This window comes from Trichomycterus rosablanca, chromosome 7, assembly GCF_030014385.1.
Source record: "Trichomycterus rosablanca isolate fTriRos1 chromosome 7, fTriRos1.hap1, whole genome shotgun sequence".
NCBI classification, from domain to species: Eukaryota; Metazoa; Chordata; class Actinopteri; order Siluriformes; family Trichomycteridae; genus Trichomycterus; species Trichomycterus rosablanca.
In genome coordinates this window covers 20,336,215-20,358,473 of record NC_085994.1, presented here as the reverse complement: position 1 = coordinate 20,358,473, position 22,259 = coordinate 20,336,215, and the positions used below count along the sequence as shown (strand labels likewise).

The 22,259-nt window shown below is 39.9% G+C and overlaps 1 protein-coding gene across 3 annotated transcripts in view; it reads left to right on the top strand.

Annotated features, from left to right (window-relative positions):
- atp2a2a (ATPase sarcoplasmic/endoplasmic reticulum Ca2+ transporting 2a) overlaps positions 1–22,259 on the top strand; it is a 45,818-nt gene that overhangs the window by 5,272 nt on the left and 18,287 nt on the right. For 2 of the 3 annotated variants that reach the window (XM_062999105.1, XM_062999104.1), the window contains exons 4-8: positions 8,314–8,418; positions 8,561–8,699; positions 18,890–18,970; positions 20,566–20,651; positions 20,872–21,336. In XM_062999105.1, the coding sequence (XP_062855175.1) occupies positions 8,314–8,418; positions 8,561–8,699; positions 18,890–18,970; positions 20,566–20,651; positions 20,872–21,336 (876 nt within the window). Of the gene's footprint in view, positions 1–8,313; positions 8,419–8,560; positions 8,700–18,889; positions 18,971–20,565; positions 20,652–20,871; positions 21,337–22,259 lie in introns of those variants that run through there. The other variant, XM_062999106.1, reaches the window with a different exon arrangement.

Sequence of the window (22,259 nt, the reverse complement as noted above, 5' to 3'; positions counted from 1 at the left end):
TAGATGTAAAATACTAAATAATTTGCTTGCTTGCATCATTGCTTGAAAAGATTCTTTTTTTCTCGATTTACTTTAAATTTTTTTAATTCTTTAACCTGTTATCAGTTCACCTGCTTATTGTAAAAAGCCATAACTTGAATATTCTATGACATTTTTTACTTTTATTTTGCCTCTTTTTTTTATCCCAACTTTCAGAAATGAGGTTTGTAATTGTACACTGATCAACCATTACATTAAAACCACCTCGTTGTTTCTACACCCACCCACTGTACATTTTATCTGCTCCACTTACCATATAGAAGCACTTTGTGGTTCTACAATTACTGACTGTAGTCCATCTGTTTCTCTGCATGCTTTGTTAGCCCCCTTTCATGCTGTTCTTCAATGGTCAGGATTATTTGGGTGATGGATCATTCTCAGCACTGCAGTGACACTGACATGGTGGTGGTGTGTTAGTGTGTGTTGTGCTGGTATGAGTGGATCAGACACAGCAGCGCTGCTGGTGTTTTTAAACACCTCAATGTCACTGCTGGACTGAGAATAGTCCACCAACCAAAAATATATCCAGCCAACAGCACCCCGTGGGCAGCGTCTTGTGACCACTGATTAAGATCTCAAAGATGACCAACTCAAACAGCAGCAATAGATGAGCGATCGTCTCTTACTTTACATCTACAAGGTGGACCAACTAGGTAGAGTGGACAGTGAGTGGACACGGTATTTAAAAACTCCAGCAGCGCTGCTGTGTCTGATCCACTCATACCAGCACAACACACACTAACACACCACCACCGTGTCAGTGTCACTGCAGTGCTGAGAATGATCCACCACCCAAATAATACCCGCTCTGTGGTGGTCCTGTGGGGTTCCTGACCATTGAAGAACAGCATGAAAGGGGGCTAACAAAGCATGCAGCGAAACAGACAGACTACAGTCAGTAATTGTAGAACTACAAAGTGCTTCTATATGGTAAGTGGAGCTGATCAAATGGACAGTGAGTTTAGAAACAAGGAGGTGGTTTTAATGTTATGGCTGATCGGTGTATATGCAATACTGTATTCATGTGTTTTGTCTACACAGCAATACTTATGCTATTTGTTAGCATACATATATTTTTATTTTCCTTATTTGTGTTTCATTTGGTTTCTAAACTTGTCGCCTAAGAATTAACCTAAGTCAATAACTTAAGCTAATAAAGTCAAGCTAAGTCAGTAACTTCTGCATTCCAGTGCATTGCAGTGACATGCCTTGGCATGCTAGCCAGATGCCCATTACCCAGTTTACTGATAAAAAGGTGTTGGGCTCTGCTTTTGACAGCTCCCCAGAACATACTAGGGCAGAGGGCATTGCTACAGACCAAATTTAGCTTCTGACCTTCAATGCAATGCTAATTTTTCCAACAGCTGCACAAATTGGCCAGAGGTTGGAGGTAAAAAATGTGGCCATAACAGTTTGTATTAGGCACCTAGGAGAACTATAAAGGCACATAAGTTTTTGCCTTTTTTGGGCTGTTCATTTGTTTTCTCTCCTAAGGCATTTTTAAAAAAGAGGTAAAAAGACTAATAAACACGAATGGTTTGGCTTTTAGGCTTCCCTTTTCAACTCAATTATTACTAGACACAAACATATAAGAGGGGAGACGGAGAAAAAAAGATGTTAAATAGACAGGATAACTAGGTACACAGGCTGACTGACACCCCCACCTGACAGGAGAGGAAATCTGCCACCACCATCTGTGTCCTCAAACAAGCAGCTTTTGGACCACATTGAATTTAAATAGCAGTAAAGCAAGGCACCAACGTGTAATCTGCGCATTGGTGTCCTTAATGCTGTGGCTCCACTGCAGGGGGACGTGGGCCAAACGGACTTAAAGGGTTTCCCAGCAGGTAATATTGGATCGTGAGGACCATTCATTTGATTTGCTAGACACTACTTCTCAGTGGTGCTGCACTTAGACTTCCTAATGATCCTCCACCCCTGAAATAAAATGACCCCCAGCCATTTGTTCAGTGTGCTGTCTGTAACCTGAAGAAATAAAGACATAAACAGAAAAATCTAAGTTAGCATTTTATGAAAGTGCTGGAAATCTTGTTGTTATACTGCTACAGCACAGCCTTTTTGGGAAGCGTTTGGGCAGCCATGTATGCTTTCCCGATCAACAGGCTTGAACGTGCAGTCTCCACTCACTTTTTGGCCAAATTGTTTTTTAGACCTCTGTTGTCTGCTGATGTTATTCACGTCAGAGAGAAAGAAGGTTCACTGACTGTCATAGTGTCTGGTTCAGACTCGGCAGTGGAGGGCTTGGTGTTCAGGAGTCTCTGGATGGCCACTCGATCCACTTTTTGTGGCAGAATATGCACTTGTTGTTGCTGTTGACTAGGGGTTACGTGGTTGCACTCTCTGATTTATGGCATTGTTTCTTTGTTCTCCAAACTCCCCGGCTTGGGCACCAGTGTAACAGATTTTACTTGGCTGCAAGGAACATTCTTGCCTTTCTTTGACCAAAAACAAAGGTCTTGTTTTTTCAGACATGACTGGCTAATGTCTTAGTGGAAGAGCTGGTCGAAACAGTCCAGCCTTTGAGAGGTGCACTCATCAGTGCGCTCTCAGTGCCAGTCTCAAACCTGGATAAACTGTTTATGCAGTTTATAGGGAAAAAAGTATGTGTGTGATGGATTATTTTTTGAGCTACACATAGCGTGCAGATGAACTTTGTGGGTATACAATGACTGACTAGACCATGTGTGTACCCCCAATTTTTAGATTCTGTTTAAACGTGCTGGCCTTTTTTATTAGGAATGCATGCCCTATTAGCTCTCGTTGTAGGTACACAGTAAGAAACTAGAACTGTTTTCTTTTGTATGCACAACATGTTAAATCTTTCTCAAGTATTTTATCAGTGGACACTTTCTGATCACAAGATGCTATTTGCTTAAAATTTTTGGTTTTCCCCCTACCACTGTACATGTGGCTGTACTGGAACAGTGGTAGCCTAGTGGGTAGAGCTATCAATCTGAAGATTGTCGGTTCAAATCCATGCTCTGCTATGCAGCCACTGTTTGGTCCATGAGCAAGGCTCCTGACCCTGTCTGCTCCAGGGGTGCTGTACAATGACTGACCCTGCGCTCTGACCCACAGCTTCCAAACAAGCTGGGGTATGTGGAGAAACAAATTTAATTGTACTGTACACATGTAGATGTATATATGACAAATAAAGGTACTCTTCTTCTTCATCTTCTATGTGTGAAATTTGACATTCATTAGAATGTTTCATAGGACAGTGAAATAAGATATTATATAAGATGATATATATATATATATATATATATATGTATAAGCTATTTTTTAACATACAGTGGGGCCAAAAAGTATTTAGTCAGCCACTGATTGTGCAGGTTCTCCTACTTAGAAAGATGAGAGAGGTCTGTAATTTTCATCATAGGTACACTTCAACTATGAGAGACAAAATGAGAAAAAAAAAATCCAGGAAATCACATTGTAGGATTTTTAAAGAATTTGTTCGTAAATTATGGTGGAAAATAAGTATTTGGTCAATAACAGAAGTTCAACTCAATACTTTGTAACATAACCTTTGTTGGTAATGACAGAGGTCAAACATTTCCTGTAAGTCTTCACCAGGTTTGCACACACTGTAGCTGGTATTTTGGCCCATTCCTCCATGCAGATCTCCTCTAGAGCAGTGATGTTTTGGGGCTGTCGCTGGGCAACACGGACTTTCAACTCCCTCCACAAATTTTCTATGGGGTTGAGGTCTGGAGACTGGCTAGGCCACTCCAGGACCTTGAAATGCTTTTTACGGAGCCACTCCTTCGTTGCCCGAGCGGTGTGTTTGGGATCATTGTCATGCTGGAAGACCCAGCCACGTTCCATCTTTAATGCTCTCACTGATGGAAGGAGGTTTTGGCTTAAAATCTCACGATACATGGCCCCGTTCATTCTTCCCTTAACACGGATCAGTCGTCTTGTCCCCTTTGCAGAAAAACAGCCCCAAAGCATGATGTTTCCACCCCCATGCTTCACAGTAGGTATGGAGTTCTTGGGTTCTTCTTCTTCCTCCAAACACGACGAGTTGAGTTTTTACCAAAAAGTTCCATTTTGGTTTCATCTGACCGCATGATATTCTCCCAATCCTCTTCTGGATCATCCATATGCTCTCTGGCAAACTTCAGACGGGCCTGGACATGTACTGGCTTAAGCAGTGGGACACGCCTGGCACTGCAGGATTTGAGTCCCTCTCGGTGTAGTGTGTTACTGATGGTAGCCTTGGTACTTTGGTCCCAGCTCTCTGCAGGTCATTCATCAGGTCCCTCCGTGTAGTTCTGGCATTTTTGCTCACCGTTCTCATGATCATTTTGACCCCACGGGATGAGCCCCAGATCGATGGAGATTATCAATGGTCTTGTATGTCTTCCATTTTCTTACAATTGCTCCCACAGTTGATTTATTCACACCAACCTGCTTGCCTATTGTAGATTCACTCTTCCCAGCCTGGTGCAGGTCTACAATTTTCTTTGGTCTTGGCCATGGTTGAGTTTGGAGTCTGACTGTTTGAGGCTGTGGACAGGTGTCTTTTATACAGATAACGAGGTCAAACAGGTACCATTAATACAGGTAACGAGTGGAGGACAGAAGAGCTTCTTAAATAAGAAGTTACAGGCCTGTGAGAGCCAGAAATCTTGCTTGTTTGTGGGAGACCAAATACTTATTTTCCACCATAATTTACAAATAAATTCTTTAAAAATCCTACAATGTGATTTCCTGGATTTTTTTTTCTTCTCATTTTGTCTCTCATAGTTGAAGTGTACCTATGATGAAAATTACAGACCTCTCTCATCTTTCTAAGTAGGAGAACTTGCACAATCAGTGGCTGACTTTTTGGCCCCACTGTATGATTGTGATCTTTATATGAGAATAGTGAGTGAAGAAAGCCAGACTGCAGTGGCAGCATTTGCAGTTTTCTGTGCTACAGATTTTGATGCTGCCTGTGACTTGTCAGCTCATTAGCTCGGTCATGCTTTGATAAGTGTGTTGCATTTTCTGTGAGGAACAGAAAACCATTGCGACTGCTGGCTTTATGTATCAAAATTGGCATCACTTGATGGCTCAACTAAACAGAACAGTGATACATGAATGTGCACATTTTAATCATAGTCTTAGTCTCTGAAAGATTACAAACATAAGCAGGTACAGTAAGGTTCATAAGGTTGAATGAAAAGTTTTGATTAAAAAAGATCAATCACAGAGCACACAGCCATGTTGCATTTATTGTGAATAATTACTTAATAATTGGTAATAATAGTTGTTTGTGTGGGATGCAGGCACGTTAGCTGCTTTTGCTAGTCTCTATCAGGTAGCAACACACCTGACGCACACATTAACTACAAGGGATCTTCAAAAAGTTTCTGCACTTTAATATTTTCTTTGGAAACGGTGAGGGTGGGAGTAGTGGTATTTGATCGTGTCTGAGAGACCGAGAGAGAGCTTATAGTCCGGATTTAGTGCCATCTGATTTCCAACTTTTTTTAGCGCTCAAAGAAGCTTTAAGGGGAAGAAGATTTGCATGTGATAATGTGAAAGCAGCAGTGCATCAGTGGCTATGCGGTCAACCAAAAACGTATGCATTTTGTCACCTACACTTTGATGAGTGCGATGCGGAAGAGCACTGTGCACGGAGAGACACACCCTGACAGCACTCTTTTCTTGTCTATGTGCAGGTGCCATCAATCAGCCAGCAGAGGTTGTAATTGCATTAGTTATGAGAGAGTCTCTTATCCGGCTTTAATATCCCACCCCTATCTGAACAACAGGCCAATCGTTGTTCATGTGGCTGCTCAGCCCAGCCGGCAGGCAGAGCTGAGACTCGATACAATGTATTCGAGATCCCAGCTCTGGTGTCAGCGTGTGTGTTTACCGCTGCGCCACCTGAGTGGCCTAACCAAAAACATTTTAGCTGATGGCATTAAAATGGTACGTTGCTAGGAAAAACACATCGCGAAGGAAGGTGACTATGTAGAAAAGTAATGTTATTTAGTTTTAGAAATTTTTAATAAATAGAGTTTTAAAAAAAGTGTGGACATTTTTTGGAGAACCCTCATAGCTAATTACATGTGATCAAATGTTGAATTTAGTGTCATAGACAAGGACACTCCAGGACCAGTGTAATATTTAGTAATCTATGAGTAGAAATTTGCTGACACCTTTCTGAATATTTAGTATTGTTGATTTGTTTGCTGGCGCTCAGGTGATGCAGCAGTAAATGATGCTTGCACACTACTGCTGAGATCCAGGGCTCAAATTCCCAGCTGTGCTATCTACATACAGACCAGATTGGCTATGTCTGAGGGGGGAGTCTATGTTACACTATTTATTACAGCTTTCTTTCAACCCTTTGCCAAGTGCAGCAACCACTAAGAATATGACCGTCACCTAGCACTGTTTTTAAAATGTAAAACTTATGCACAGATTTGTTAATAATGTTTTATTTATTTTTATTTTCAAATGGCCACCTCTAATATTTACACAATATGGAAAAAAGTATTGGTACACCCCTTCTAGGGGTGGGTTTATAAAATCGATTTTTCGATTTTAATCGATCTTTATTTGAACGATCCGATATCGATTCATATAAATGCGAGATCGATTTTTTAAATACGCCCCTTTTTACGGTGCACACGGAAATCTATTACTATTGTTACCCCCTTTAATTTCGCGTGACCAGCCACTGTTTTTTCATGCAACGAGATCTGACCTGCACATCAGTTTAGCATGGCAGAAGCTCAAGTTATGACCACTACACAACTTTTTGCACTGATTTTCGCTCGGCTCTGGATTCGGGAGGAACTCGGTGTTCGCTCTGCGATCAAAACTCGGCTCTCAATCAATGTGAGAAACAGCGAGGGGAAACACAGGGGAGAGGTTGGAAACAGGTGGTGGAGCGCAATATAGTTTCTATCAGAATACATCAGCACACGCGAGATCGTTCTCTACAAAACAAAATATTTATTAACCTCCAACTCACTACAGAACGATCCATGCTGCTCGTGTTGCCAAATCCACTCAGATTCATTTATTTCATAAGCGCACAAACTTTGATTGCTCGCTACTTGTTGATGTGCATGTTTGGACGTGGTATCATTAAACCTTTCATCACTTCTCACGTGTGTTTTCGTGACAAAACGTAGTTTTGGAGACCAGAGAAGCTCGCCTGTGATTCCCCCTGGTGATAGATGGTGTAGTGTAAAACTCCCCATCGCCGATCAGTCGTGTAGTGTGAACATTACAGTGACCACGTGTTAATCAGAGTGTCGTGTAGCGTAAACTTGGCATAAGCTGTACAACAGCCAGGTGTATGTTTACATTACATTTACAATGTTGTAGCATGTCAGACAAATGGAAGAAAACAGTAACATTCATTTTTTATTATTATTTCATTTGTCTGACATGCTACAACATTGTAAATGTAATGTAAACATACACCTGGCTGTTGAATGTTACTGTTTTCTGTTTTGGATTAATTATTTATGTAAACAAAATACACAAATATTTTTAATAATGAGTGTTCTTTGTACAATTATCACATTCGTTCTCTGAACATCTGTACATATGTAAACAAAACCTGTTAATGTAACTCAAATATGCCTAAATGTGTTGAATCGAAATTGGATCGAAAATCGAATCGAAAATCGAAGATCGAATCGAATCGGGACCTGGTGAATCGGAATCGAATCGATCCAGGAAATTGGTGGCGATACCCAGCCCTAATCCCTTCTCATTTCTGCATTCATGTGTTTTAAACAAAGGACGTTATATGCTTCCAACTTTGCATCAACAGTTTAGGGAAGTTCCTTTCCTGTTCCAGCATTACTGTACCCTTGTGCACAAAGCAGGCTCTATAAAGACATGAAGAAATGCTTGGTTTAAAGAAACTCCAGTGACCTGCACAGATCCCTGACCTCAGTCCCACTGATCAGCTTTGGAATAAACTGGCTTTTCTTGACCAACATCAGTGTCCAGCCATACAATTGCTCTTTTGACTGAATATGCACAAATTCCCACAGACCTACTTTAAAGTCTAGTGACAAGCCTTCTCAACAGAGTGGTTGTTGTTAAAGCTGAAAAGTTCACATAGCATTTGTTTTTGAAACGAATTGTCCAACAATCTCATGGTCAGGTGTCCAAATAATTTTGGCCATATAGTGTAGCGAAGACGAGATTGAAACATTTTCACATCCAATTATTTATGTCTGGAAAGCTTGTATGACAGTGTGTATATACTCTGTTTTTACTTTTCAGGTTTTAGCCTGGTTTGAGGAGGGAGAGGAGACGATCACAGCATTCGTGGAGCCTTTTGTAATCTTGCTAATTCTCATAGCCAATGCCATCGTAGGTGTGTGGCAGGTGAGTTTGTACATGCAGCTTGTTCAGTTTTATTATTTTTTATTTGTGGTTGCTTGGTTTAGAAGTACCACTAAAACGTAGCTTTCTTAGCTGAAGAACAGATTTGGCTCTTTCTTGCTTGTAAGAGTTCTCTGTTTTACAGGAGCGTAATGCCGAAGATGCTATCGAAGCTCTTAAGGAGTATGAACCGGAGATGGGAAAAGTCTACAGACAGGACAGAAAGACTGTGCAGAGGATCAAGGCCAAGGACATTGTGCCTGGAGACATTGTGGAGGTAGCTGGTAAGACCCATTTAACTGGTCATGGTATGAGTAAGCAGAGAAACACAAACGTTGCTAACACTGCTGTTTAATGGCAGTCATTAAATAACTCTCATAAACTGAATGACAGAATAAATAGAAACTACAATACACAGCACAGCTTACTTTAATAGTTGAATGTGAACCTAGGACATTCAGTAAAGGTGCGAGGCTCTGTCTTAAATACAAAAATACTTGTCCGTGTTTTGACCCCCCTCCTCCACCGCGTCCACAGAATTGGTTGGGAGTTTTCCACACTCAGTGACCCTAGTAGTGTTTTTAGCTGCTTTACACTTGGACACCTTGAACATTTTGACTAATCGATTGCTAACTAAATTGCTGTAGAATTGCTAAGACTGCCACATACTGCAATGCAAATTGCATATTACACAGGAAACGGCTCATTTCATGGACACGATTTTCACGGCCATGAATGAGGTAGGGCCTTAATCATAATCTTATTAAAACCTCTAGATCTGTGTTTGTCAAACTTTTTTTTTTAACCCAAAAGTATGCAAGTATTCAGCTGAGAAAGGCTGATCTAGATCATGACTATCCATGAAAATCTAAATGACATGTCTTTGTTAATAGTAAGTTAGGGGGGTTCAACTTGTTGAGCAGGTGCTTCACAGCAGCCTCGGGTCTTGACAACATAAAAGTTTTCAAGCCTTGTTTTCAATTACTGTTTGTAGGAACTTTTGCATACCTGTGTCCATGAGTTTACTTTTTCTTTTCCACCTTCCCAAAGCATACAGAAGGTGGATTGGCTACTCTGAATTGTCCCTAGAAGTGAGCAAGTAAGTGAATAAATAGAGAAATGAGCTATACTCCTATGCAACTCTTGCTTCAGTAATAGTCTTCAGTAGACAGGTGCAGTCAGTTTTGCAGTGACAACAAGGGTAGAATGACTTTTGCATAGTGATGGCCAATATGATGCACATACAGTATGATGTACACTAAAACACTTTTTTTTTTTTTAACAATAAGCCTTTTAGACTCTCTCGGAAAAGCTGATTCTCACAATTTTTCAGCACCACGAGCTATAACACAAGTTTAAAAGTAAAACGGTGAGAAAATCCGGCTAAACATGTATGTAAATGCTTTCAGAGTGAATTTGACTGTTATTCCACACAAATGCAGATTCGTCTCATATTCGCACTTTGATGACGTAAAAGCGGCGGTTGGAACTGATGCTGCGGTGAGCGAAGCGCAAAACGCTTCTCATGTGAATGCGCCCTAACTAGGATGCATGACTTTACCATGACATAGAGTTTCACCTTTAGTGCACATATCACTGTCGTTGCAGAGTTGATTATGTAGTTATGAATGTAGGCTTTGCTTGATAACTGCTTTAAATACTGAGACGAGCTGCACACCTCCACAATACATTTATACTTATACTTATAAGCTTATACTTACACTCCTCCATACACACGTCCTGCTGATGCTGCTCACACATCCTTCACAAAGCTCTTTGCTCGGTCAGCACAGACACAAAACAGCACACACCAATGCTGGAACTGAAAGAAGATTGAGACTGATTTATTTCCAGCTTGAAAGGGAGCTTGGATTTGTCTGGCGCAGTTAGTCATAACTGAGTGTTATGATGACGCTGCAGGTTTTAGCTGCTATAGGCTTCATGAGAAATGAGTTAAACCTGGCTGAAATCTTTACTGGCTGAGGTTCATTATGCAGAGAAAATGAGAGTGGGCTGTAGTATGTAGGCTGCTGCATGATTTTTAAAGTACTCCTACCTATAACTGCTTTTTTCCTTCTTTAAAGAGTAGTTGTAGATGGTATTTTTAACAAGTGTGGTGAGATTATGAAATGCTTTATTTATAGCCGGCACCGACGTAGTGCTGGACAATAATTCGATATCGATATATATCGCGATAGAAAATGTTTCAATAACGGTGATATGATTTATAAACAAATTCGATCGATATGCATACGTCAGTACGTGATGACGTGCGCCACAGGCACGAAGCCAGTGCTCAGCGTTACCGCTCTGATTACACTCCGCTACAACACGGTGGATGTTAGCGGCTAAACGAGCATCCACAGTTAAAAAAGAAGCAGTAGAAATAGTTGATAAGAGAGTAAAGACTAGAATCTTTTTTTTAATGTATTCTTTAAGCACAACATCTGCTGCAGCAAATTCTGCAGCAACTCTTAAGCACTTTTTGTATTCTTTATCCTGGTCGAGAACTTTTGTTCGAAAATGTTTGCGTACAAATAATAATCAGTCCATGTTGTGGATTAAAGTTAGTTAAGACCAGAGGTGGAAAGTACCGAATTACATTTACTCGCGTTACTGTAATTGAGTGTACTCTTTTGTTTTTGTGTACTTCTACTTTTTAAAGTAGATTTCACAGCCTGTAATTTTACTTTTACTTCAGTATGTTTTGTATTAAGAATTGTAATTCGCTACATTTTAAATAAGATCCGTTACTGAGTAAAATAATAAACGCTAAAGAAATCGCGTCTGGGAAACTGCTGCAGTGAATTCTCCCACGGGGAGACGGATCTTTTGTCTCAGTTCCTTTTAAAGAGCCGTATATATACATAAAGCGCGAATCGATTCCTTTATTTCAGTTTAAAGGGCCGTTCAATAGATTCAAATAATTCTACGACACATCACTAGTGGTTATACAGTTTAAAAAAGTTTTATGGGACTAAAATGACACATTACACACCCCTAAATGTTTTAAATGTTGTATCAACATGTTTCTTCTATTATATTTGAATTAAAAACAACTATTGTGAGATTTATATCCACTTGTCCTGTTTGCATTACACAGAAGAGACCCCCCCCCCTGCTGTTAATAAAGTAACTAAGTAACGTTTACTCTGAGTACATTTTAAATGAGTTACCTTTTACTTGAGTAGATTTTTAGACTAGTAACTTTACTCGTACTTAAGTAAAAATTGATTAAAGTAATAGTACTTTTACTTAAGTACAATATTTTAGTACTCTTTCCACCTCTGGTTAAGACATGTTAATATATTATATTATATATTTTCAAGTCGTGTTTTTGTCTGTATACAAATGCTGAATACAAGTAAAAGGTGAAAGCTAATTGATTTGTATTATTATTATTATTATTATTATTATTTCTAAAATATTATGTAGTTGTAAAGGGTGAGATTTTATAGACTTTGCAAATAAATTTTTCAGAGGTTTGCAGGTACAGCGTTTCAATGTTGGCAGTTTTTCTGACATTTGTATTATTCATATCGATATTGGAATTATATCATATCGACCAAAATTAGGAGTTATATCGTGACATAAATTTTAGCCATATCGTCCAGCCCTACACCGACGTTAGAGAAGCCGATTGTTGCAGTAATGCAGTGTGTGATGTGAGTGGCAGTTCACACGGAGGGCAAAGTCACCTTCAAAAGTGCACTTAGCACCACTTACTCTTAAATGTTAAGATGAAGGCATAATTACAAGTAAAACAACCTATAAATGCTGGTAGTAAGTATTGTTTTATTGTTGTGTTATTTTTGCTCTTTTGTTTTAATCATCTCAGTCTAAATTAGTCTTATCCAATTTCCATTTGTAACTTCCTTGCTGCTGTAGACACCCACCCTGACCAAGCTGCAGATTATCACATGCCCCCTCCGCGCAGTCATTGACTGCTTCTTTTTACTTGTCAGAGATGGGGTCTCACAGAGAGCAGTAATGCGTACGGAGAGTCTTGCACCACTATCTGTGAATCAACCAGGTGCCTTGACTGGCCAGCAGAAGCCACAGTTGCATCAGCATTAATGAACTCATTTCACCAGCTCTCCCTCAGGCACAGACAAATGTGTCTGTGTGGGTGCCATTGCACAATGAGACCAGACACACCCAAGAACACTTTTATTAATTAATGTATAAACTTTTATTAACTTCACTTTAGCGTATTTAGGGTATTATTCTTTCCAGTTAAAAAAAGAACAAAAAACTGTTCATCCAAATTGTCCTTTTAATAAAAGCCTTAATGTAATTGTTGTTGTTGTTTTTTTGTCAGTATTATTTCAAATACTTGGCTACAAAATAGGTCAACATTAAAACTGTTACTCTCTGTTTTTCTGGATTTTCCCCCTTTATCTCCCACTCTAGTTAATTCCCGAACGGGAATTCGCTGCCACCTGCACAACCCCCCGATCTGATCACTGAGAGCTGTCCTTTCCAACACACCATGTCCTTTCCAACACGTGTCCAATCTGCGTCTGCATCTTATCACTTGCCGGTTTTGGGTTCCTACACACAGCCATATCTGGATATGGAGAGCCACGCTAAGTCTAACCCTTGTTGGAAAAATGCCTTTGTTTTAAAATTTGGCAAACGAGCACTAAAAGGCACAACATTAATAGTAACACCATTTAATTGAGCATTTAACTGACTGCAGAGTTTTAGTAATAATACATAATTTATCACTGGGTTGGAACATTTACATAATCTGCAGGCACTCGGGTGGCAGAGCGGTCTCTTATGCTAGCCCACCAATGCTGAGATCTGGGTTCAAATTGGGGGTGGACTAGCAATGGCCCTAAAATTGATTGATTATAGATTCTGGCATCTAGGAAATCTCAAAAGATAACATTAAAATATTTAAAGAACTGTAGACATGTGTGATCTGTCTTATATCAGACTAAAAGATCACACAACACTGTGCAAGATGTAATGGAAACGTTTTAAACATGTGATTTATGCCATTCGCTAAACAGCTGCTGCACCAGAGGAAATCCCCTCACATCAAGCTTGCTGGTGGCCTGTGATTGATAACGGTGCTGAGTTCTACTCCTGTTGTTGGCTCTGACAGAGATGACCATAAAAGGAAGTCCTCGTAGTACACCTTCTCTCGCTCCTCCCTGTGTCCTGTGGAGGCCAGTGAACCTCTGTCCTCACGGGTGCTGGGATTCCAAAAATGTTGGCCGGCACGCTGGATTGCACCGGAGCTGGCGATCATCTCCCGTCACTGAGGAGGCTGATGGACAGAAGTTGGCCTTTTGCCAGGTGTCTTTTGTCCTCAGTCTGTCAGCAAGGCGACACAGATGCATGCATGAATGGCTGAGAGATGGATAAACGTTTGTCAATGACTTTACAGGACAGGTGCCTAATGGCCATTCTGGTGTTTTAGCATCATGATGAGTGTCAGAGCAGCTAATAATACATTACAGTATAAATGTAAAGGATCAAAATGCTGTACCACAGGTGGTTAAAGAATTATCTTTCCAACATGATTCCTATGTACTTTAGTTGTTTGAACATTTCCAACATTTTTACTGCACTTGCAAATCTTAACCATTCACATTTAAATGATTTCTCAATCAGTGAGACGAGCACCTCAGACTGCAAGCTGCAGTGCCAATTCCCAAACAGTTAGCTGTAGGTGGTAAAGGCTGTTTGTTTGATGTGCCATCGTAAACATTATGCTATTTAGCAGAAGCTGTAGGACTGTGTACTAAAGATAAGTGTTGAACACTGTAAGCCTATAGTAATCTTACGTTTGTGTCTTGTATTTGTTATTGTGGCAGATAGATTGACGCTCTGGGCTCTTCTTGCAGGAGCCACGTATAGGTTTGTTTGGCACTCTCACAAACAGAAGTTGAAGAGTGAGTAGGGTTTTGAAGAATCATGCCTATTGCTGCACTGGTTCTGGGTGCTTGATGTCCTGTGTAGGTGTTTTGGAGGGCTTTGTGCTTTTTAACTGCTTGATTGAGTGGTGTGGCTGAGAGGGAGGACAAATAAGCGAGGTTAGAGGACAAGCTTGTACCTACAGGCTTGGTAGATGAATAAATAAGTGGGTGGAGTGGCTAGGCAGATAGGTGTGAGTTACAGGAGTGGTAAGTGGGTTGGTGGACTGCAAAGTAGGTAGATGGAGAGAATTAGGGGGTGAGAGAATTATTAGGTGGGTAGGAGGTTGAGTTATGTGCTAGGTAGGTGGATCAAAGGTAAGGTAGGTTCTAAGAATTATACTTCGGTTGGTAGGTACATTGGTAGGCAGGTGGTGATAAAACTCAAAGTAGGTGGGTTCTATATACAATATTCAAGAGAGTTTGAGGCTTTGTTGTCATTTGAGCTTTATACAAGTACATATTGAAATGAAACAACGTTTCTCCAGGACCAGGGAACAACACAGAACACAAGTGCAAAAAATAAAACAATAAGAACTGCAATAATTACAAGAGACATTTGTAATCTAAAGACACTGAGGGTCTGGGACCAAAAAGAAGAGTAGTTTTGGTCAGTATATGGTACGAAGTAAATAATAAGTGAGGTAAAAAACATATTCTGATATACAGTTAGCAGTGTAGGGTTTATATAGCAGCAGATATTAAAGAGTAAGGTGGTACGATGGTGGGTGGATCACAAAGTAAATCAGTTCAAGGTATGTCTGGGAATAGGAAGGGGGCTTGGTATGTATTTTGGTGGTTGGGTGGTTGGATGGTTCCCAACCTATGAGCATTAAGGTTACATTAAGGTTACAGCTATAACAGCCTCCACTCTTCTGCAAAGGCTTTACACAGTATTTTGGAGGTCTTTATTGTACTTTTCAAGTCAAGTATTTATCGCCTATCCATCGTGGTGCCTCGGCCACCTCCCTCTCTAACACAGCCATTTGTGTATCTATGTAGACTCCAGACTGGTTGATAGCACTGCTGGGGATTTTGAACCCTGGATCCCAGTGGTAGTGGGCTAGCACAATTTACTGCCGCACCACCCGAGGACCTATGTTTGATTTTATTCCTTTACAATGTATGCAATAATCAGTGATTTATGATATTAATATGCTTAACATTTAACATGTTTGTCTTTATATTATTAATAATAAGGTCTCTAGCTGCTGGCCAAATTGTACAGGATTGTGTGTACACACAACATAATAAATCAACCGCAACAACGGTGTCAAAGAGAATTATGAACCTGTTGAGTAGCATAAAACAGCCTAGCAAAAATGTTCCAAATTCCAGTCTGCATCTCTTAAGTCATGTCCACACATGGAAAGAATTGATGAGCAGTATTCGCCTCTCTGTGCACTGCACTTTTCTCAGAAATGATGGTCCCAATTTGACCCCGTTCGCCCGTTCCCGAGCAGCTGGAATGGAATCGCATTGCCTGTAAACTATGCCGACTGACCTTCACAAAAGCGTGACCCATGCCATTCAGTACATTGTTCCTCATTTAGCAATCTAAGTGCATTAAGTCTTTCTGGGAAAAGAGCTGTATAACTGGTGCACAATGCCCTCACTTCCGTAGCTCTGCGCAGTCAGATTGACATGTTTCAGACTCGAGTTTGAATAGAGTGCACCTACACGCTGGCCAATACCAATGCTTGTCCATCCATAGCACCAAGCCAATAACCAAGCCTAACGCTTAACACTAAGTAATGCAAATGTACAGCAGTAAGCAGAGTGGTACATACTTTTGACGTGTATTTGTATGTGTCCACACACGATAAACACACATTTCTTATGAGGGGAAGCTCCTACACTCTGTGATACCTGCAGTATACCCATTTCAATCAAACATGTATTAACTGAATGTCCTTAATACTTACAGTAACAACAATCTATAGCAATTCCTGAGACTAAGAGTAAAATCTTTAATCAAACCAAAATGAAAACAGTCTGAAATGGTCTGAAAGAGCACATCCAAAGAACAGCACTTGACCAGGACTATAAACTGAAATATGAATATAAGAAGATATGAATTACCTTTCCTGTCGTAAAAAATCCACTGTGCAAGCACGGCATAACACATCTAAATAAATAAACAAATATCTGTGTCCAATAATTTAAGTTAATTTTTTTATAATTCTTAGGGCTGTGCAATACGACTACATACTGATATGGCAATATAGAAACATTATGATGCAGTTTTCTGGGTAGTGTGGAAATAGGCAGATGTCATTAAAAGAAAAAGCTATTTTCGTTTTAATTCAATATTTTTTTTTCTTTTGTATGGGATCAAATACTAATATGTTTTTGTTCTATCCTACTAAAATACAAGCCTTTAAGAGTGAATATGCAAGCCATTATATGCTTATATTTATATGCTATATACACATATGCTCTATGATTAGTGTTTTTCTGTTTAGTGTTTTTAGTTATTTTCATTCTTAAGAACTGTCTCATCCTGGTCAGTCACGGCAGGTCTGGTTCAACCTTGGGGGTGGTGGCCGAAGCCCTGCAATGGATTGGCACCCTGATCAGGGAGACTTCTGCCCTGCATCCAATCATGTCTGTTTGGATGCCCAACTGGCCAATAGCACCACTGAGATTCAAACCCAGATCTCAGCAATGGTGGACTAGCATAACGGACTGATTTGCCACACCAACACCTTTTAGGGTTTTTATTATCCTTTTTTAAAATTTTTTATATTCCTTTGGTCTTTGATTGACAGCCCACTGCTCTGATCTCCCACAGCTCTTCCTGTTCAGGGCAGCTGCTCTTGTGCGTCCACATTTAAACCTGATCAGCGGTGCATCAGGGAACAGATTAAAATAGTTTTCCCGTGTTTGACCCGATGCATCTTTGCTCCCATGCTATTTTCTTCTTTCCCGGTCAAGGGCAATGAGAAAGTATGCCAGATAATCTGACAGTTTTGTCCTGAAAAGGAATTTTTTTCCTGTTGTTTTTTTGTCTTGGAAATCATCCTTACAAATCACCGAATGTGTGACAGCTACTTGCTGCAAAACTTTGTGTCTAGTGTTTACATGGATGAGCTGTGGCAGTTCACAAATCACAAACATTCCCACACATCAAGTTGGTTCTGTATCAGCCTAGGATTTTAGCTCAGTATTGGTCTTGCTACAGGGACTTTATTGGTTAGTACATCTTGATTAGATGTATGTTTCACTGTTTTAACATGATAAATTCAGGTCTCTTGCTCATGCCTTTCTTTGTTCACTTGATTTAGTAACTGCTTGCAAATAGAATTAAATCATGTAACATTCAGTTGAATTCTCAGCTTAAATAATGTTTGTCATTTCATTTTTATAAACCAGTTGGGGCAGATACTGTTCCACTGGGAAACACTGGGTGCCAGGTAGAAATACCCCAGACAGGGCGCCAATCCTTCGCAGGGCTTTTGCCACCCCACAGACATGGCCAATCGTGTCTGTGTCGATACTTTGCCGGTTAATAGTGGTGGGCAAGCAAATTAGACAGCTGTGCCACCCTAAATTCTAAGTTCTTGTCATTTGGGTAAAACATCATTGCTTGGTAAATGATTTTCTTATCATCTCTATAGTTCACTTTATGCAAGCGTACACACCTGATATCAAGACAATTACACAGGATTAGTTTTTTTGCCTCCAGGAAAAAAAGGCCTAATATACAGTGTTGAGACAGTGGTGTGGTTTCAACCTGAATGCTTCATCCAGAAATGCAAAGCTAGTTGTTGTTTTTAAGAAAATTATGAGATCTGCATAACATCCTTACCATCCATCCAGCATTTTAAGATCTCATTGAACTGCTTTCCTACATCCTAAGGATTACTCACTTTTTGTGAATAAGTTAACGGTAAAGTTTATTCATATAGGACTACAAACTTATTTGGCATATTTTATGTTTATGTTGGCTGCGTCTTTTCATATGCTATACACGGGAGTCTCATACAAAACCATACGGCGCATGGAGATCCACGTTTGAACTTTGTGAATGATCCGCCACTAGAGTAGGTGCCTCGACCAGCCCATTGTGCCTACTTTGGCTGCTTGGAACAAAAGTTTGAGACTTTAGTGCATTCGATTGTGCCACCTGAACACCTGCAAAAGCAACTTACAATTGTGACCAAATACAATCCAAGCAATTTAGGGTAATGGCCTTGCTTTAGTGACAACAGCCACCTTTCAATTGCTAGTCCAGTACCATAACTGCTGAACTACCACAGCCCTTGCTTTCATTTTTGCAATGGTTTGAGAGATAAGACATTTGTATTATTCTTTACATTTTACCATATTACTGAAAAATATTGGGTTAAAGTACTAGTAATGGCTAAAACTGCTGGGAAAACATGATGGGTAGAATGCTGTTTTTATTCATGCAAGTTAGAAGTATGTGTGTATGTATGTAAGTTCAAAGTGATTTTCTAGACATGTAGTGCTTCTCAGAGGTGTAGTATTTAAAGTTGAACCTAATGTCTTGTTCTCTCTTCTGTTTTGCTGCTGTCCAGTGGGAGACAAAGTACCTGCAGACATCCGTATCTGTTCCATCAAGTCTACTACGCTGAGAGTCGACCAATCTATCCTCACTGGTAACTAAGGGTTACATTTATTTATATTTGCATATACCAGAGCAGATTGTTTGAATTGTGTAAACAGATGAGCATTGTAATATAAGTGAATGGATGAAGGATTTCTTTTCTAGCAGATCATTCAAATGTATATTTAATTTGGCACAGTTTTTATGACTTGTTGTTCCAGATGCAACTCTCCTATTTGTCAGGGCTTGGGACGGGCACTAAGGGTACACTGATATGTGTCCCCCCCCAAAGGCTAGGTTCACATAATGCTAACAGTCACTGTACCAAAGGACTGGTAGAACCAATACCAGCAGATATGTTTCCTGTAGATGCTGATCAGACATTTTTATTAGTATCTCTTATCATGTTCTAAACCATTTTGTTGTTGAGTTACTAGGTTTTTTGTTATTCAGTTTCTATTAGTTTGCCCACAGCTATGCTTACAAGGCAACAGAGATTTGGTGAGGGGTATAACTCCAGGTGAATTTGAGCTTGTGACCACTGGTCTAGTTAGAGCATCAAGAATTATTTGGACACAGTCACCCATCCTCTGTTTATCTATTGCTTATGAAAACATTTTACCCAGGATATCTGGTCAAGGGGCAACACACAGAAAAGCATGACAATTTGTGGCAACAAACAACGCTGGAAATCTGCAATACTCCATTTCAATCTTTGTATTCCTTGTCACATCTGATTATACCATATTTCCTGTATATAATATGAATTAATTTTTGATTAATTTGAACTACACTATATGGACAAAAGTACTGGGACACCTCATCAAATTTTTGAATTAACGTGTTTCAGCCACAATAATTAACATGTTTAATTAATTATATGCTTCCACGTTTAGAGCAACAGTTTAGGAAAGGACCCTACCTGTCCCAGCATGACAAATCAAGATCTATAAAGACATGAGGAAAAAATTGGTTTAAATAAACTCCGGTAACCTGCACAGAGCCCTGACCTCAACTCCACTGAACAGCTTTGGAATAAACTGGAACATCAATTAAGGCTTTCTTGATTGTCCCAGCATTACAAGTGCTGTTTTTAAATGAATGGGCAAACGAAATGCTTGCCATTACTCTTTGCTTCTTTATCACCCTTGTTTAACAGCATTTTACTTTGTGCTTTTAGTGTAATCTTTCAAGAATGTGTGCAGGTAGCACCAGCATTGAATATTCTTTTATTTGTACATGGTTGGTCTATTTGAGACTTGAAGGGCAGTTAAGTCATTTTATTTTTGGTGACTTTGTGCAACTATTTAGTTCAGTGGTTTATAAGAACATTTTTATATAGAGCAGACACAGTTGCCCTATAAAAAGTTCTAACACCACCAGTCCTAACTAAATGAAACACCTATATTTAGAAAAGCTGTTAGCACAAAGGTTCACAGCCCAAAGCTGTTTTTGGATAAGAATAGGATGAATCATTGTGTTTAATAAAGACATTAAATGAGTTTGTCGTGACAGTTTAGATAAATCAGACCACATGTTAGGAGTATTTCATGTAAAAATCTTTCAAATGTATGTACTTGTGTGTATCACCAAGTATATAAACATATTCCTCTATGTACAGACTAACATTTTATTTTCTTTGTACAGGTGAGTCTGTCTCCATCATCAAACACACCGACCCCGTTCCTGACCCTCGCGCTGTCAATCAGGACAAGAAGAACATGCTGTTCTCTGTGAGTGCCTTTACTCACAGCCATGCTGACCTTTCCACCAGTTATCAGCTCAGCCCTTCTTTGTATTACTTTGATTAAATGCCGGTCCAAAAAAGAATCAGCTCCAACTTTACTTGCCTGACCTTTCATAGTTTTGGGATGAAAGATGATGAAAGGTGAGCTCTTATCACACAACATACAAGAGTGTTAAAGAACCATTTCTTTGATTTCTTTTTTATAGGGCACCAACATTGCCGCCGGTAAGGCGGTGGGTGTTGTTGTGGCCACGGGTGTGAACACTGAGATTGGCAAGATTCGTGATGAGATGGCCTCCACGGAGCAGGAGAAGACACCGCTCCAGCAGAAGCTAGATGAGTTTGGTGAGCAGCTTTCCAAGGTGATCTCACTTATCTGCATTGCTGTGTGGATCATCAACATTGGCCACTTTAACGACCCCGTGCACGGAGGCTCCTGGATCCGTGGCGCAGTTTACTACTTCAAGATCGCGGTGGCGCTGGCAGTGGCCGCCATCCCAGAGGGCTTGCCCGCCGTCATCACCACCTGCCTGGCACTGGGCACACGAAGAATGGCAAAGAAAAATGCTATAGTGCGCTCACTGCCCTCGGTGGAAACGCTGGGCTGTACATCAGTCATCTGCTCCGATAAGACAGGCACTCTCACCACCAACCAGATGTCTGTGTGCCGGGTGAGTGTTTGCATTAACATAAATTATGATCATAATAAAGTTATAATTGATACTGTACCCTGGTGGCCTGTGCCACATAAAAATGAGGTGGCATATTTATACTTATAGGCCAATTATGTAAATATGTAGAACTTTTTTGAAAGACTGGAAATAACTGCTGGTGCAGTTTACTTGATAAAAAAGGTCAGGTAGCATTGCTCTTTGTGTACAAAAAAATAAGTAAGTAAATACATTTTAAAAGGTCATGATATGAACAAAGATAAATGTAAGTAAATGGCTTGTATTGTTTTATAAATGGTTCCTACTTTTTGCTCATATACAATAAAGCTGGCACTAGGTACATAATGGTTATAATATTTTAGCATGAGGAAATAGTTTTTTTGAGTAAACGGTGTGGATTTAATTTAGATCTACTTTTCATTTCGGCTTAAAAGTAAACAGCAAAACTGGCCAGGTTTAGTAAAGGCTTGTTCAGGTAATTTTACAGAATACAGTTTATTTCTTTGGGGTTCAGGACCATCATGCTTAATATGAGGGATCTTCAAAAAGTTTCCGCACTTTTATATTTTCGTTGGAAACGGTGAGGGTGGGAGTAGTAGTAAACGGAGCTTAAGTCAAGATTTAGCGCCATCTGATTTCCACCTTTTTGGACCGCTCATAGAAGCTTTAAGGGAAGAAGATTTTCATGTGATGATGATGTGAAAGCACCGGTGCATCAGTGGCTACACGCTCAACCAAAAACATTTTTTCCTGATGGCATTAAAAAGTTGGTATGACGCTGGAAAAAATGCAAGGGAAGGTGACTATGTAGAAAAGTGAGGTAATTTGTTTTGGAAAGTGCGGAAACATTTGGAAAAACCCTCGTACTTCATTTTAAATAATTTCTTCATAAACATAAGTGTAGTTGCTCTATCTCTAAAAAG